The following is a 19,052-nucleotide window of genomic DNA, read 5'->3' on the forward strand; positions in this document are numbered from 1 at the left end:
ACCAACGGGTACCAATGATTTTTGGCGGGTCTGGTTCCACTTATTTTAAAATCAAAACTGACAAAAATCATAATTGAAAAAAATATAGTGGTTATAGTTTTGATTTTCATAGGAATCGAACCATAATCAATCCATTGAGACCCTTACTTGAACGTGACTACTTTTTAGGAAGGAAAGAAAAAAAAAGGTAGTTTTGTTTGCAATGTGAAAAATGAGGGTATTTAAATGGGTGATTTAGACTTGCCCCGTATTTTTCCGTCAATAATAGAGATACACCCGGTATTTTCAAACCGATGACATGCCCCCCCCCCCCCCCAACCTAGGTCTGTTGTGAGAGACATATGTAAATGACAAAAATGCCATCATCTTTAGGCTCAAGCAAATTTTCTCCACAAAACCTAGTCATCTACAACCTAGTTTTTCCCCCCCAAATCACTCATCTTCAACCCTATGTCGAAAGTTGAGCCCTCTTCCTCAACCGTAAAGAGTTTTTTTTTTTTTTTTGCACTAGCAGCCGCACGTTCCAACCACCATAGCTGTGTTCAGCAATTAAATATAGCCACTTTCAAGTGGAGGGGCATATAGGATTCGAAGGTGTGACCTAGGAGCACACTGAGTCAGCCTCAAGCTTAAGAGTTTATCTTTTCCAACTTCAAATTGAAAAACCATACATTTAGCTAAATTTCTCCCCAAAATCGACTACCTTAGGGTGAAGCTTATGATCTCATCTTCTTCAACCTTCAATTTGCAAAAAAAAGATAGGGTTTCGAAGAAGTAGAAAATCGAAGGACTTCTAGGTATAAAATTCAAGGGTTTCCACTAAAATATTAAAAAGCATCGACAGAAATAATTTACCCTTAAGACTTTACTAGCTTCAAGTTTGAATGTTTTACCTTCAATCTCAACCTTAAGATTCCATCTACTTCAACCTTCAACTTCATGAAGAAGAAAGGAATTTATTTATTTTTATTTTTTATTTTTTATTTTTTATTTTTTTTTATTATTTTTATTATTATTTTTTGCCGGGGGGAGGGAGGGTTGGGGGGAATTGATTTTGGGTAGAAAAAACAATTATTCTTTATAATACATGGAAGATGATGGATTGAAGAAGAGGTTAAATAAGTTAAAAGCAATTTACCTTGTTGATATTAAGCTTGAAAAATGACTGATTTTCTAGGTGAGAGATTGAGGGTTTTGACTTGAGGTTGAAAACAAAGGCATCTACATCATTTCTAGTTAGTCTCTCAAACAAAACCTAGGTCTGTGATCAGTTTGAAAACATAGGGGGCATCTCTAATATTAATGAAAACATAGGGGGCAAGTCAAATTACCCTATTTAAATAATATTTTTTTAATCTAGAAAAGAAGAAAAGGTCAAAGAGGCATGTCATCCATTGTAAAACAAAGGAGGAGGTATCTCAAATATTCACCAAAGTGTAACCCAAAAAATTGGTGGGGGGGGAGGGGTAGTAGGATTGTGAACAGATACTTATCAGTTCGAATACATGTATATCCGAATCTAAATCTGGAAATAAATAAATAAATAATTGATATCCAAATTTAAACATCAGTACCCAAATTTAGTTATTTCAATGGATGTCAAGAATTATCTGATTCGTCTGATAACAAATCAAATCTGAAGAACATCATTATCAATGAAAGAATAATCAAATCATAAATTTAATCATCAACTATCAAAGATTGGAGGGGATTTATATGTAAAATCCCGTTATGAAAATCATTGGAACACTCAAGCACACAAAATCATATCTTAACAACATAACTTACTTGCCTTTCCTGAGGAAAGGGCCAAGCTTAAAACACAAAAGGCCTTGAATTACCAAAGGCTTGAAGCAAAATTGGCCTAGGCCTTGGGTAACACACAAGCTTGAGAAAAACAAGCCTAGGCATTGGGTAATCGACGGTCTAGCTATGTTTGTTTGGACTTTAGAAATTGGGCCTGAAAAGGTTGGCCACACTTAGTCAAGTTAGAAGTCTTTTGATCAAACCTTGTTATGTTGGATTTTTAAGAGCTTTCAAGTTCAATCTAGGCAAATTGAGGTGTTTACAAGTGCTTTACACCTTAAATAGAAACTACCATACATGGCTTCCCAATATAGAAATCAAATCTTTGACAATCTTAATTACATTTCATTGTATTTAAAATAAAGGGAATGCTAACGTCCAATACTTAATTCTTTTCTTCTTCTTTTTTCATCTTTTCACGATTAAGCCTCCAACTTTATTATTTTTCTCTTCTCCTCCTATTTCAGCAACACCCTTTAATTTTATTATCTTTTTTTCTTCTTCTCTTTTATAATAATATTCCTCTAATTTTATTGTCTTTCCTCGTCAACCCCTTAATCCCAAAGAAGATACCTATAATGGAAGTCACAGGAAACTCTAGCTATAAAAATTGATTAATGAATCAATATATGTATATTACTCTCATTGGTACTCTTAAACAATGAAAAGAAGGCTTATGTTGTTTATTTGGCGGTGTTCATTTCCTCACTCCTCACATATATTTTAATTGAAAGAGAATCCACCATCCAAATCCATTATTTGGGTTTCTATTTAAATAGAGTACACATTTACATTCCCATTATTTTAAAAATATATGAAAGTAGTGTGTGTTGAGGGAGGGGGCAACCGTCTTGGAGAAGTAAAGCATATCTTAAAATTAAATAATAATGCATGAATGAATCCGATACCCACTTCTAGTGGCTTTTTTAGTTTCGATTCCACAAGATGCGATGCCCATTTTTAATGTGGGATACCCACCATAAGCACCATTCAATTTATTGACCATTGTAATTGAATATTAGTAAGATTGTGATAGAAAAGTCAATTTTTTCAGGAAAAAACCCTTTTGTCTTTTATAAAGAGTGTTGCAGTCAAAATTTTAGGACCTAAAATTACCCTGAGATACCATAGTTTCTACAAAACTCTGAGTCAACCCGAAACTCGAAACCCTGTGACTATATTTCATTGTGACTCACTCGTCTAGTCAGATTGCTGCTGAGTTATTTATATTGTGTTTAATTAATATATTTTTGAAAAAAAAATATGATTTTTTTTTAATTATTATATATATTTGTTTGTTAATTAATTTAATTTGCAGAGTTGGCTCACGAGTAATTGAATTGATTCAACATGCTGGACGTCTGAATCTTTGTGAGTTGAGCGTTCGAGTTCTTAAACGTAGAGATAAGAGACTAATAAAATGACCTAAATGTCCTCACATCAAGTGAAAAGTCATTCAAAATTTTCTGCTCAAGTAAAATTTGTTACCATTATCTTCAAGCTCAAGATTTTATCTTCTTTATAAGATCTGTGAGAAAGTTGAAGATGACAACTTTTTTTTTATATCTAAAATCAATAAATTTAGTAAAAGATTGAAGGTGAGGTCATCATATATCGGCATCATCACCGAAGCATATTATCCCAAAGATTTGGATTGGCTGAATTAAAGTTATTACGTCCACTTTCGTTATCTAACATGATAAAAGAGTAAAGATAAATACGAGTAGTTTGAAGACACATGGGATTTTGAGAGAAAAATCAAAGGGATTTTTATTAGAGGTGAAAACTAAGGGTATTGAAAACATTGGTTTTAGTCTCTTATAGAAGATCAGGGTCAAGAGGTATGACGATAAAGTGACACACTAATATTGATGTAGTCTATATGTGGTTGACATGGTAAGTGTACATAACCATAGATCTTTTTATTCGAGATAAACAAGGAAAAAGATCTATGATTCTATGCACTTGTCACATCAATCACATACAGAAGGCATCAATTTGGGTCGTCATTTTATCAATAGTCTATTCGAAAAGCTGTGAGAATAATTTTCTCATGAGTCAGACTAGTTTTACTAACCTATTCAACTCTTACTAAGGGTCGTTGAGCTTACTTTGTGGCATCCAAAAAATATGATCCAATGTCATATGGCTTTAAAAGGTAAAATTCTATTAATTTTTTAAAAAGTTGTTGTTTTTAACTATTAAATTTTAATTTTAAATTTGAGAGTTCTATGGAAGTTTGGTAACTGCTCAATTTCAAAACCTTGATCAAGCCCAGAAAAAGAAAAAGAAAAAAATTATCTGAATTTTTTTATGAAATCTAGAGGGTTGTAGTGTTAGATTGCCGATGTGCATTTGATATAGCATTTTCTTAAGAATGATTTTTAATCGTTGGATTTAATTTTTTTTATTTTTTTATTTTTTTATTTAAGACATTAGATTTGTTATATACAAGTTATCAAACATTATGATTTTTTGTACGTAGGTTCATCAAGGGGGTCATATAGTCAAACGGTTAGTGGATCTTAAAACTCCAAGTGTCATAAAAGGGTGTGCCGCCTTACCCGACTGGATCCCTACTCACATTAAATTGCATGGAAAGCCCTGAGTCAGTCTATGTGGCAGAAAAGCAGTTCTTTGGTGATAACTATCAAGCAAAAAGACAAAATAACATGCTACTTCGTTCACATGTATGCGAAGAAGAAGAAGAAATAAAAGAAGAAGACAGAGAAAGAAAAAGAGATGAACTAACCCCTCTTTCTTCTAAAAGACAAAAGCAACGTCATTCCCATCTATTAAGAAGAGAGAGATGGAGAGTAACTCGTTTTCTAAAAGACAAGAACAACATGCAACTTCATTAACATTTATGGAGAAAGAACGAAGAAAAGACACTCAAAAATAAATAAATAAAAGAGATGAAGAATAAAAAGGTTTCTAAAAGACAAAAACAACATGAAATTTCACTCACATCTATGAACAAGAAGGAAGAAAGGACACTTAGAGAAAATTAAGGAGATGAAGAAGAAACTCATTTTCTTTATTATTCTGATAGTTTCCTTATTAACCAATATATATCCTACTACTTATTCATCTCTGGTAAACCTTTTCAAGGTTGATATGAAAAAGAGAACATTTTTACAAACTAATTAACAAACCCTAACAAAAAAACTAATTAAACAAAAACCTTATACATCAACATCACACTCTGGTGATCCAAGCAAAGGAACTTGACCAACAAAACCTTTCTTCAACCCCACCATCATATCACATTTCACAAAAACCCCATAATGCCCAGTCTTTAAAGCCCCAGCTTTCCATCTCAACCTTCCCATCAACACCAACCTTAACCCTACAACTCCATATGCTTCATCAAGCATCAACCCATTAATAACCTCCATGGCAACAGGTACAAGCCCACCTCCCAATATCGGTGACATAGCTACTGTACTCTTTGTCTCATGAAACAAAGGTGGCAACATCACTGGTGTCGTAATTTGTTGGTTCCGATACGATACGTAAGCCGTTAAGTGATCATAGTATATCGACACCCTTTTGTTAGGGTTTCTTGTAACAACTGTAAACTGCATAGTGGTGGACATGAATGATGGAGGGGTGGTGTTGAGGCTGTAAATAGCGGCACCAACAACGGAGAAGTGAGGCTTGTGAGGACGATATACAAGCCATACTATCAAAGCTGTTACACCAGCTAAGAGCAGGAAGACGACGATAAATGTGCAAATACAGCGACGAGCGTCTTTGGTCGCGTAAGGGAGAGTCATTTTTTTTGTAGGGTGGCTGCGGGTCATTGTGCTTTGGGTTTCAGTTTGTGGTTTGGGTTCTTCAGCCATGGAAGAGAGTGCTAAGCTTTATAGAATAATAGAGAGAGAGAGAGAGAGAGAAACGATGAGTGGGTGGTGGTGGGGACAAGTGAAGAAGAAAAGCTGAAGAAGGAGAATCTTTGAGACAGTTGGAAAAAATTAGGGGAGAGTGAACAAGAATTGGGTCTTCTAAAGTAGGTTTCTTTTGTAACTTATTTGAATGGGGTTCTCTTTTCCTTTTCTTTTTTTTTTTTTTCTTTTGTATTTTTCTTCTTTTAATCTTTTATTATCGTTTAAAAAGGAGAACAGAAGAAATAGCACATTGGAAAGCTTACATGTTACTCATACATAAAAAAAGATGGGTATTTGGTATTTTGTATTTAATTAACTCACCACCATTATCATTAATTATTGAGATATTTACAAAAATGTGACCAACTTTTGACGAATTTATGATTCTGGTTCAATGTTCATTTTAATTACCATAATGTGAACGGTAACGATATCAAAAGTTTTAAAGTGATAATTTCACATGTTTAAAATGACAATCTCGCAAGTTTCAAGTGACTATCTCGCAAGTTTCACTATTTTTAACGTGATTGTAAAAATATAAATCAGTGAGATTGTCACATTAGGGAGATAAACCAGTGAGTTCATCACTTTAAACTTACAATCTCGACACTTGAAAAACCTATAATTTCACATTTTCACGTTTTGGTAATTAAAATGAATAGTTAGTCAGAATCGTAAATTAATCAAATTCAGCTCACAAAATGATAATGTACCATTTATTATTAGTACTTATTAGTAATGGTCGGACCCAGTCCCTAGGTCCATTTGGTCCAACCAATGAGTCAATCAAAAACTTGTTAAATTGGATGGATCATGGTCAGCCGATTCAGTTTGGTCAACATTTTGTAATTATTAAAAGTATATAATTATTTTAATTTAGAAACAATATTCAGATTTCGATCATAGAATTTTTTGGGGGTAAATTGCTATTTTGTGATCAACTTTTGACAAATTTACGATTAGGTTCAGTGCTCATTTTAATTTTCAAAATGTGAATGAGCAACGAATTTGGAGGTTTTAAAGTGACTATTTCAAAGTTTAAAAGTGGAATTATCACTTTAAACATGTAAAATAGTCACTATAAAACCATCGAATTCGTTGCCGGTTTACATTTTGTTAATTAAAATGAACAACATGAGCCAGAATTGTAAATTCGTCAAAAATTGATCACGTTTTCATAAATATCTCATGTTTTAGATTTTCTTTATGCTATCATCCAAGACTCTCATGTATGCTCTTGATAGAAAGAAGAATCGTGATAATCTGGCTACTCCACGTGGCAAACTCAATGGATTACCTGACGTGACAAGTTCGGGAACTTTAAAGTTGCACTCCTCGGAATACACGTCCGTAGTTCCTCTTAAAAATATGTATCTCAAGGGAATCGTGTATCCCGAGGAGCACAAATCTACAGTTCCCGAACTTGTCATGTCAAATAGTTCATTGAGTATGCCATGGGGGGTAGGTAGATTAGCACGACTCTAGAAAGAATTATTGCATATTTATTACCATGATTCTACCTTTCCACAATCTCGATTGTTATTATGATGCCTGGGGTCTTCCTTCTTAGCCTCTTTATTGTTATAATAATTTAACTATTTTAAGATTTTCAAATACAAAGTGATTTTAATATTGTAGTTAAAAGTGGTGTACACTTAACTTTTATCTATTTTGGTGTTATCAAACACAAAAGTAATTATTTTACTTGTTTAATTATATTGAGTATATCCAACACACAAGTGATGAGTTTTTAACTTGTTCTCTAAAATATTTAGTCCCACATCGACTATAAGAAAGACTAACTATGTTTTTATATATCATCTTGTTTTACTTGTGTGGTAAGATTAAAAATAATAGGAGGCCCTCGCGCGCACAGGAACCCAAGAGGAAAAATCCAAGGTTTTAATTAGAATTTGAATCCATTGATCCGAACGTTTCATAAGATGATATGGGATCATGATCTTATATATAAGTCATAGTCTTCATCGTCTTTAACCTATTCATAAAAGATGATGCAACACCTTTTTTTAACACAATCAGAAGGACATACAACACAATTCAAGTGATGAGTTTTTAACTTGTTCTCTAAAATATTTAGTCCCACATCGATTATAAGAAAGACTAACTATATCTTTATATATTATCTTATTTTACTTATGTGGTAAGATTAGAAAGAATAGAAGGTCCACACACGTACGGGTACCTAAGAGGAAAAATCTAAAATTCCAATTAAAATTAGGCTCTGTTGATCCCAACGTTTCATAAGATAATATGAGATCATGATCTTATATATAAGTCATAGTCGTCATCCTCTTTAACCTATTCATAAAAGATGAAGCAACACCTTTGTTTTTTTTCTTTTTTTCATAAAAGATGTTGCAACACCTTTTCTTTTTTTTTTTTAACACAATAATGAGAAGGACGTACAACACAGTGGCTCTAGAAGCATGGCCCCCAACATTAACTTCTTCCACGTATTATATGACTTATTGTATGTGTTAGATGTATGTGTTGATTGATCATGACATAAGTGGGTCCTATTCATAGTACACATGATCGACATGATAATTGATGTCTTTACGATATAACCTATGTAGTCCCAATTTTCGTGAATAATATTCCTAACATTTGGTGTAAAATATGATTAAAAATAATTTCCTTACTAATTTATCTGAAACATTAGTCCTTCAAGCCATTTATGAAAATATCTCAACTCCAATAGCTAAAAATTGTCGATCAAAGAATATTTTTTGCTCACAGCAGTTGGACATGTGGCATAAATGCCATCATCCATGGAAAGAAAAATTCTCTCTCTTGCCCGCACGTCCTCTACCCACAAATTCAATTTTGCGATTTAAAATTTTAAAATGGGTCATTGAGACAACATGAATTTTCACATTGTCAATCTAGCACCACAACCTTCTATATTTTATTAAAAATCTCATATTCAAAAGAAAAAAAATTATTTTTCAAACTTGATCCATGAAATTAAAAATGGATAGTTACTGAGTACCCAAACTTAAAATTAAAATTCAACTGTGAAAAAAAAAATATATATATATATATATATATTGGTTTTTTAAGAAGTTCTTAGAATTTCATCCTCTACATCTCTATAACATCGGATTATGTTTTTAATGGCAAAAAGTGACCCGATCAAGAAATTTTCATTTTCCACGATGGGCAGGAGAGAAATTTCCTCTCTTGTTGCTGATGTCATTTGCATCACATGTTAAATGATTGTTGGACTGTGAGCACTTGTCGACCAAGGGGTGTACACGAAAGCAAACACCCCATATTCCTTCACATCTTTTTGTAGAATGATCAAATAGTCAATCTAATTTATGGACTTTGAGATCTCCCAGGTGAGATCAAACAATCTAACATGTAATGATGGATGTGCAAGTATAGAAGAATCACCGGCCAAGTTGGAGAACTCAAAAGGCTTTGAAATTAATTTATGCTAGAACATGAGTACTTCCATGTAATAAATATAATAAAGTATTAGATATCAAATATATAAACTTGATACTTAGTAGTACTTCTTCATAAATATATGTTAGATCAAGAGGAAACAACAAATTAAATCATGGGAAACATCAAACAAAAAAGTATTTGACATTGTTGGATAGAAAAATGGTCTAATACTATTTATCTAAACTTTGTGGATTTCGAATCCAAGAGTCTATATTATATAGAATGAATCTTCAGACCAGCTTATCTGGTCAAGGATTGGTACAGCCACGCCTTCCTTCTTAGGACTTAGGGGTGATCGATTTTCTATATTTACTGATTCGGTAACATTTTATTCTATTAGTAGATGACCCATGATTCAAAGTTTCCTACCATTTAAAAATATTTGGTAAATTACTCTAATTTTGATCAACAAATATTGAATGTTTCGAAGAAAAAAAAAATTAGATTATTGACTCAGAATAATTTGTAACGTCAATGATTTTTTCGATCGAATGAAATATTGCATCAAAACTAGATTTTAAATCTTAGGTGAACACTACTTAAAACAAATTTATATAAATTCACCAAGTATTACTTAGAAAAATTTTTGTATAATGGAAAAAGTTTACAATGATTTGTAACTTTATAGAATTTCTTAAAGATAAATCGTCGGATTAAACAAAATTTTAAGACTTTAAGCACCGACAAATATTTAAGATGATTTATTAAAAGGACACGAAGCACCAATCACCAATCACATGCAAATTATTTTACTTTAGATTGATTAAGACTTTTGGAAAATTAATCTTCTTTATGAAAATGAATTGTTTTCCAGTCGTTTGAGGTTTTCCATCAAACGAAATAACTGAGATGGAAGGATACTTATGCTCTCCTAGGGATTCCCATCTTTAAAATTAGTATTAATCTTTAGGAAACTTTTATTTATCCTTACATCTCAACCGTACGTTTGATGGAGATCCTAAACGGTGATTTGAGGTTAGAAAAGTCCTATTATTTTCTACGAAATAAGAGAGGAGAGATTGTTTAAGAAGATGTTTGGATAAGTTAGTTTGACTTTCAAATGTTTGACGGGGTGACGTGGCCTTTCGGTGCTTTATAGAGAACAGAGATGGTTAAAGTTAAGTTAATAAGCCCTCAATCGTGGAGCCACGTAATAACCTCGTTGGATTTTGTTGGATTCCATTGTGACGTGTTTCTCGTCCCACTTTCTTTAGTTGCATTTGCTTACGTGTAGACACGCATACTTCCACGTTCTTTTTGCCTTGTTATGTACAAAAACCCTGGTACTTCACTTTGCTTCGATAGTAATCCAAGTGAGATTTATCACGTGTAACACATAGTCATCTCCTTATATACCATCTGTGTTGATTTGATCCATCAAGTTTTCCTATTGTTGACTTTGATATTTGATTTCGAGCTTTTTTCCTTTTTTCTTTTTTTTTTTTTTTTTTTACGAGCCTCACATACCAATCACCCTGCACATGTTCATTAGTTAAATATAATCACTTTTATATGGAGGGACATATAACAATTAGAAAGGTGTAATGGGGTAGCAAATCCAATCGCCCTTATTATCTAAACTAATCCTTGGGATTTCAAGCTTGTTCTTTGACAAAAGAGGAGGGGAATTCCCACTATTACAATTGTATTTAAAAGGTTTGAATCGTCAATCAATCATACGATGGTGAATTCATGATCACATTCTAGGATACTAACAATAATGAAGAATTATCCCAAAACTTTGGAGTCACTAAATTGAATTACGCTCTTCTATTCCCCTATCCACAATTAGGTCTTCTATTATTGAAAGTGAGCTTATATACTATTAATAGAGTTCGCCCTTACCTACATCATGAGCATCCTCTTTAAGGATAAAGGAGTTAAAAATAGAAAAATAATAAAATTAGAAAAATATTATTAAAATCTTTGAGATTAAGAGGAACAAAGATTTGTTATTTTGAATTTTATGTGTTAAGCTGATGAATCAATGGCATGCCATAAACAAGTAAAATCCAAGTACTTAAATGGCTTGAAAATTCTCCAAAAATTCTCTCTCCACTAACCAATTCCTATTGCTTTTTTTTTTACCAATACACATAACAATATGCAATTGGTTCATCAATTTAGCATGTAAATTCAAAACAACAAATCTTTGTTCGATTAAGGGGTAAAAGAGAAGAAAAAAAAATTAATATTGAAGAGATACCGTTAAGAAAGGGGGAGATGAGGAAAGACATTAAAATTATAAAAGAGGAAAGACGATAAAATCAAAGAGGAAAACTAGTAAAATTAGTAGGATATAATTAAATAGGGTCTGGTTAACGTGTACCTCTTAAAGGGGCACACGGCACACCTTAAAGTGCATTAATTACCCTTAAGGAAATTGACTTTATTGAAAATGACCTCAAAATATTAAGTTTTTACCAAAATACCACCACAAGCTTAATCCCCAGGTGTAACAAGAAAATAAATGGCCTACTCAGTTTATTGCCTCTCTCTCTCTCTCACATCCCCTACAATTTATCGAAAATGGCCTCAAAATATTAAGTTTTAACAAGATAGTTAAAAAAGGGAGAGAGGGAAAGGAAAGATATTAAAATTGTAGGGGAAGCAAAAAACCGATATAAATACAACAAAACGTGCGTTACTATCTTCTCAAACTCTCAAGCTTCATGAAGACAAAGAAGCACGTATAATCTAAACCACTATCTCAAAACTTCAATACAATTAGTAGTACATCTGAATTTGTGAGGTTTCATTAGTTGAGTAGCTATGCAGCAAATGAATCAAATTAATGAGTGGTTTATGTTGATGGAAGGTTGGCTGGAACTCGAGGAAGATGAACAAACTGTCCTTTCACTCATGGACACTGCTCTGCAAGTATTTTCCTGCCTTGGTATCAAACCTGCATGAGATAAAAGGTTTTGAATGGGCAAATGTAGAATGCATGCAGATTCCGGAATCCATACTCTCTAGGGCTCAAATCTTTTTCAAGTAATTTAATGCCATAGGAAGCAATATTAATCTCGATAAATAATTTTCCATCTTATAAATGTACTTTTTTCTCATAGTATCTATCTTTTCATTTCAATCGAAACCTGTTTAGAGCAACTTCTCTTTGGAATATGGAGCATTGAGAATCCTTCTTTCTAGCTTCATCGTGAACAAAAAGGCCTTCATTGTGCCCACTCTCTTCGGTGGTGGTCCTGGCTGAATTTGGACTCCATAGTGGTGGTGGACCTGTTTGTGAATTAAAATATGGGTTAAAGTACTGCACCATAGCCTGAACCTGAATCATCAAACCTGGGCAGAGATGACCCCAAGCTGAGGGCATGGATACGTTGTTTCAGCTTGAACAGGTCGGCCTATTGTTCTCTGGAGCACCATCACATTGAGGAGCATCAGCAGTATTAACAGGACCTTGATACAATACATGATTCAGTAAGTTATTGTACTTTCTTCGGGTTTATTGTGAAAACTAGCGGACGTGGGAACAACGAGGGGATTTATTGTACTGTTATTATACCCGCAAGAAATATGGTGTTCTATAATGCAATTCTTAAATGAGGTTACTGTCCTTTTATTTTTGAATGATGCTCTAAAAGAAATTACTGATGGGGACTCACCGTGAAAAGGTCGAGGTATTTGAATGGTTCAATGTAGGCTTCTATCAGTACATTTGTTCACTTGGTCACTAGGATAGAATCCTCTCAATGAAAGCTCCAAAATTGGATTGGAACACTAGTTGTTCGAGCCCTCATATGCTTCGGAGTGAGTTTTTGCATCATTGCAAAGCACCTTTTTCAACAAGAGAGTTGTATGAATGCGGACGATTATCAAATTCAACCATCAAGTTAATGCTTTTATGATTTGTTGCTCCAACGAAGTCAATGGCATCTCCAGCAGATTTGACTTGCTCATGATTGCCGTCCCTAGGATCACTAGGAATATTAGCATCCTTGCCCTGAATCATAGTTCTTGCAAAAGCATGATTTTCTTCTCTGGTTAGCCCTGTTAAGTGGTTAGCTCTGTTGCAGTGTGCCACCTCCAAGCCGGGCTTTGTACAAGAGCTCTGCACAAGGGGCGGCAAATTATGCAATGTCGAAGTAAAATTTGAAGTATTCAGCTTAAGCTGAAAAAGACAATTTATGTTCACAATGAGTGGTCATAGAGATTGAGGGAAATGAATTCCTTCTTAATGTCGAGTGTATGTTTTCCTCGAGTCTCAGGTGTGTCATACCTCATTTAAAGCCCCATGACACTCTTATATTCATAGTTCTCCCCCTCTTCAACAGATCGGTCTTTTGAAATAGTTAGTTAGTTAACATGGTATCAGAGCATTAGGTTCGTATAGATCACAAGTTTGATTCTTTCCACCCTTATGGGTGAGGGTGGGGTGTTGAGAGTATAATTTCCTCCACTCTCGAGTGTGTCATACTCCAATTAAGCTCCATGACCCTCTTACATTCATAGTTATCCCCCTCTCCAACAAATCAATTTAACATGTTTGGTTCCTTCTGCATCGATTAGACAACAATGGACTTGAGTCCGTAGCTCAATTGGGTATGTACCTTGAGGTTGTTGGGTTCAATCCCATCTTACTCACTAAAAACACTTTTTTTTAAATGGCCAACATATTACCTTAATCAAGTTGTACCTAACCAATAAAAACTTCTCCTAATTGTGTCATTTATACAAATGAGATATTGCTATTTTTTTATGGGTCTTGTTAATGTGTGCCTTAAGGGTACACGTTAAAGTGCATTACCCCAAGGTATCTTTAATGCACTTTTAACGTATGCCCACATTAACAAGAGCCTTTTATTTAGATCTCTCCCTATTTTACAAATCTATCAGAGAGACAAGATAAACAAATAGGCATGCCTCGTTTTGCAGATATTACAGCAACTTAAACACGAGATGTTTAACCATCTTTTAAGAATGACTAAAAGAAGAATAACTACTTTCTCACTACAATCCTTATTTTTCAGTCCGCCTGTTGTGTAATCACATGAGTGATTACTTGCAGCATTATTTTCTGAAGTAGCTTCAACTTTTTGTAGTGCAGGGCTCCCATCTTGGAGACCATGTCTACCTCCACTTTCTGATAAGATATTAAAATTAAATTCAATTAGTTCTAACTTCTAAGGATAAGTTCTAAATAACTATGGCACCATGGGACATACCAAAACTTATTAAAGAAAAGCACACTAATGTACAAGAAAAGTGTAAAGGATAGAGCATACAGATTGCCTTATCCAAACATGTTGCCACAAATTCCTGAGCTCATTCTTCCTAATAGGCTTAACGAGAAAGTCAGCAGCGTCACTCATCATGCAGTTGAAAACCACATCTATCGAATCATGCGAGGACATCACTGCATAAATCACAAGAATTGCCAACAAGTTTGAAACAAAAAAAATCTTGTATTTATCCAAATATTATCGAAGATTATCTAAACTTTTTAAAATGCTCCATTATCTTGGTGAGAAGACCAAATCCAGATATTGAGGGCAATTCTACTTCTGTCAAGACGAGGTCTATGTTATGGTGTCTTCTCTTTAGTATCTCCCATGCCTTCAATCCATCCGGAATTGCTGCAACTGCACATACAAACACAAAAATCATGTTTTATCGATAAGATTATGACTCATTGCAAGCCTTGAAAATTTTATTAATAGACATTGAGAGGCTTTCAAGGATACACATAAATTGGAAAGTTTGATATTCACAATTCATTGAGAGAAAAAAATTTCAAAATATTTAGGGTAGAAATTATAAGACAAGAAGCAATAGTTTGATTGATTGGAATATGCATATAGATCTTATGCTCACACTCAAGTTGAAGGACCAAATAACTTAGGTTATAACTTGACCGAAAATTTTTGTATGTGCCTTTGAAAAAAAGCCATGGATATCCTATAAACACATACCTTCACAAATTTGGGTATATTTACACACCTTACTTCAGTACCAACTCATGACTGAGTTCAACTAGCCCAAGTTATAGTCGTGGTCGAAAAATTTAGGAATTTTATTGTACTATAGAGGCCGGAGTGAATAGACTCTCCTAAAAGTGAACGTACAGGTTGGACTTGTTTAAAAGGTAAAGAGTCACAGTAGTCGTGCACAACCTCTTGGTATCCTTTTTCTAATAGAGAAAATGAAAAGAAAAGGCACAATAATGAAAAAAAAATGCTAGTGGTCTATAAACCTTGGGAACCTAAAGCTATATCACACCATCATAATTCCATGAACAACACCTATGAACAATCATATTTGGTCAAAGATACAACTAGATCTTGAGTTATACATGTAAACTCTTAACATAATTATCATGAAGACTCACTCATCCTACCACATAACAAAGCAGACCCTTAGTGAGGTTCAACATTTTGGTTGCATCCCCGCCCCCCAGGCCCAAAAAAAAAAGAGAGGAAACTATAATATCAACTATAAATGAATACTAACAAATGATGATACTATTATATATTGGACAGTGGTGTGATTTTATGGACAGTTGAAGCCTTGACATGTGTCACCTTGGAAAGGTGGTAAAGTTTGTGCGTGGTAATACAGAGATCTGAGATTAAAACATGCCTTCACAATTAAACATATCAAACACAAAAATTGAAGGCAGTTTAATAATAATGTTTGGATTGTTTTGTGGTAGTTTAGAGGGACAAAAAAAACCAATATCATTAGAAAGCTCTTTCCGAGATCGTTCAAACTCTACCCATTATTAAATATAAATTAGTTATTTACACAAATATGGAAATCACCTACAATGGCCTTACAAAATCGATGTTTTACAACTAATAATGAGAAACAAAGAAGCATTGAGATATTACAAGAACCATACTACATAATCATGAAATTCATGCTTCGAAAAATTCCACAGATCGAATTGATGACTTTTTGTTTCATTTTAAGAGATGAATCAGATGTTGGTTTATGTCCCTAACTTGAGTTTTTGGGTGTATCTTGTAGTCGGGGGGCGTTCAGGGGCCGACAGGTCCCCGAATTCGACCCAGAATTGGCTCGATTCGGGCGTCTGTACAACTTTTAGAGGCATTTTCATAATTAAAAAATGGGGAAATTATCAACAAAAAAAAAAAACCTAATAAAAGAAATATTTCACAAAAAAGTAACAAGTTTATGGAAATTACCAAAAGGAACCTATTTCGACCCTTTAAAGACCGAATTTTTTTTAAAATTAAAATTTCAACTATTTAAGGGTCAAATTTTTTTATAATTTAAAAAAAAAAAAAAAGTTAACAATTGCGGCTGCCACTTTTTTTTTTTTCTGGCACGTTTTCGGTTGTTCCTAATACATAAAACATGGGCATGACCCACCCACCAACTCAATAGATGAAGAGAAAACATGCAATCAATGTCGGACATCATGGCCAAGCCACTATTAGATGTAAGGTAAGAGCGGACTTGCATGTTAAGCCACCCAAATCCCCATCTTATAATTTATTTACTATTGGCTCAAGAAAACAAGTAGGGATGATGGGTCAATTGGGTCCCATAATCTGTAACACGCATATCATATGAGATATATTAGTGACATAGGAGATTTTTTAAGAAACGCTCAACAATTTGTGGACTGTAATTGATGATGAATTACACTTTTTTATACACATTAAAAGTAAAACTTTTCATACTAGTTATGGCGAGAATAGGTGAGACCCACTTCCTACATTGTCAAAATCCCATCTAATTCAACAACCATACTTATATGATGGGTGGGTCATGCCCATGTTTCATGCATTAAGAACAATCGAAAATCGTTCCTAAACGTAACAGAAAAAAAAAATAAAAATAAAAAAAATGATGGTCGTAATTGTTGACTTTTTTTTATAAAAAAATTCAGCACTTTAAGTTCCTTCTGATAATTTTCACCAACTTATTACTTTTTTGCGAAATATTTTTTTATTAATTTTTCTTTTTATAATTCTCCCTTAAAAATTTTTTGTTTTGGCCTAGAATGCCATATATATTCCATATTCAAAAACCTTAAAAGGTATTGTATTTTCACAGTTTTCATTAATAAAAAATTGTTATCCCTGCCCGTGGACTTAAGCAATTTTGCCAATAAATCTATTGTTTTTTTGATAAATATAAATTCTATTAATAGAAAAAAGAGAATAGGAGGCTATTGTGTTCTTTGTTTTCTCTGTTTTAATCTTTCTAGTTTATCAAATCTTGATCGGTCCTTGGGAGTTTTTCCGCAACATCAAACAGATGTTGAGTTTTCAAGATGGATCACCCTATGAGCTAAGATGTTCATACAACTGAAGCCTAAAGCGCAGTTTCAGTGTCCAATACGACTCATACCAAACCAGCTCAGTTGCTGCCACATTTATATGAAGATACAACAGAAATCTAAATGCATGATTTCACACATCAATGGGAAGAAAAATTTTATTAAAAAAAATCAAAGAAATCTTGAAACAAAATGTGAAAATTCCACAAAACAAAACAACAATTTACTTAAATCAGTCAAACTAACTATCAAACAGATCAGCACTTCAATTCTACAGTCTATCAATGGAAGATTTTCAAAACAGAACAAAAGCAACAATTTACTTATACGAGTCACATTAAGTAGAAAAAAAATTCAGAATCCACTTGAAATCTCATTTGAAAACCAATCTTTAAAAAATAAAATTCAACAAAATAAACTCATGAAAATAAAAACTGACATCAATAACCACATTTTCAAAGAAGCAATGCGATGATCTGCCGAGTCAAATCATCTGATTCAACCAACATAACTCAAATAAACCTACGAGGAAGAAAATTCTCCCATCTCATCTCACATTTACAACTCTCCTCCTTTTCTTTCTCCTCTTCTAACAACACATCCAAGCCTTCTTCGTTAATCGCAACTAATTCCTCCATTTTTCTCCAAAATCTAAACCTTAAACGAGAACCAGAGAAGAAAAAAATAATATCAAATTCAGATAATCTGCAAGTAATAGAAGAGTTGCTGCTGTTATGGCAGTTTGGTTGAATAAAGTTTCGTCCTTCTTTGCAATTTTTTTTCCGCTAAAAATATCATAAACACCGCTATATTTAGTGGATAATGAACGGCTGAGATTGAAGGATCAAACAGTTGACATCAACCGCTTTAAAAGACATAACAGTTCTCGACATGAACAACGAAATATCTCCACCTAATCAAGCAGGATTTTGAAGCTGCACTACAGAAGTTAGACAGATATCTAACTCCATCTCTCCTTTGTCCAACACGTAGTCTTGATGATACAAAGTTGGATTGTTAATTATAAAGCGCAGTAACAATGATGGTTCAAGTAAAATTAGTACTCAAAGTGAGATCTGAGAAGAGGAAGAACTATTGGACCAAATCTATTTCATCAAACAGATTGTTCACAGATACAGATATCTAAAAAGGGGGAAAAAACAAGCAAACAAACAGAAACTAAAACAACAGAAATTCTATTAGATTCAACCACCAAAACCATAGAGGGTCCTTCCCTGCCTCTTGAGCGCATAAACAACATCCATAGCCGTTACAGTCTTCCTCCTCGCATGCTCTGTATACGTCACCGCATCACGAATCACATTCTCCAAAAAGATCTTCAAAACCCCTCTCGTTTCTTCATAGATTAACCCACTTATACGCTTAACCCCACCTCTTCGAGCCAATCTACGGATCGCTGGTTTCGTGATTCCTTGGATGTTATCTCTCAAAACCTTTCTGTGTCTCTTAGCTCCTCCTTTTCCAAGCCCCTTCCCTCCTTTTCCTCGCCCAGACATTCTCGCTAAATTTGGTAGACCTTCGCTAAATTTGGTGGGAGATTTGGAGACGTTTGGATTTCTTATTTGAGTGATGAAGAGAAGATGGGA

The 19,052-nt window shown here is 33.7% G+C and overlaps 2 protein-coding genes and 1 long non-coding RNA gene across 3 annotated transcripts; all 3 read right to left on the reverse strand.

Annotated features, from left to right (window-relative positions):
* Positions 1 to 4,822: 4,822 nt before the first annotated feature.
* Positions 4,823 to 5,706, reverse strand: LOC147390799 (Late embryogenesis abundant (LEA) hydroxyproline-rich glycoprotein family). The gene has a single exon (XM_086417191.1). It carries the CDS (start codon positions 5,652 to 5,654, stop codon positions 4,992 to 4,994), a length of 663 nt encoding a protein of 220 aa, XP_086273317.1. The 5' UTR covers positions 5,655 to 5,706; the 3' UTR covers positions 4,823 to 4,991.
* A 6,004-nt stretch (positions 5,707 to 11,710) lies between these two features.
* LOC147390800 (uncharacterized) lies at positions 11,711 to 17,877 on the reverse strand. Its single transcript, XR_015182583.1, has 3 exons — positions 14,420 to 17,877; positions 12,800 to 14,277; positions 11,711 to 12,593 (listed from the first exon to the last, which is right to left on the reverse strand). It is a non-coding gene; the product is annotated as an uncharacterized LOC147390800 (long non-coding RNA).
* Positions 17,878 to 18,522: 645 nt separating this feature from the next.
* Positions 18,523 to 19,031, reverse strand: LOC147390801 (histone H4). The gene has a single exon (XM_086457615.1). It carries the CDS (start codon positions 18,960 to 18,962, stop codon positions 18,651 to 18,653), a length of 312 nt encoding a protein of 103 aa, XP_086313741.1. The 5' UTR covers positions 18,963 to 19,031; the 3' UTR covers positions 18,523 to 18,650.
* Positions 19,032 to 19,052: the final 21 nt, after the last annotated feature.

Source organism: Akebia trifoliata, chromosome 11, assembly GCF_017979445.1.
Source record: "Akebia trifoliata isolate Shusen 1 chromosome 11, ASM1797944v1, whole genome shotgun sequence".
NCBI classification, from domain to species: Eukaryota; Viridiplantae; Streptophyta; class Magnoliopsida; order Ranunculales; family Lardizabalaceae; genus Akebia; species Akebia trifoliata.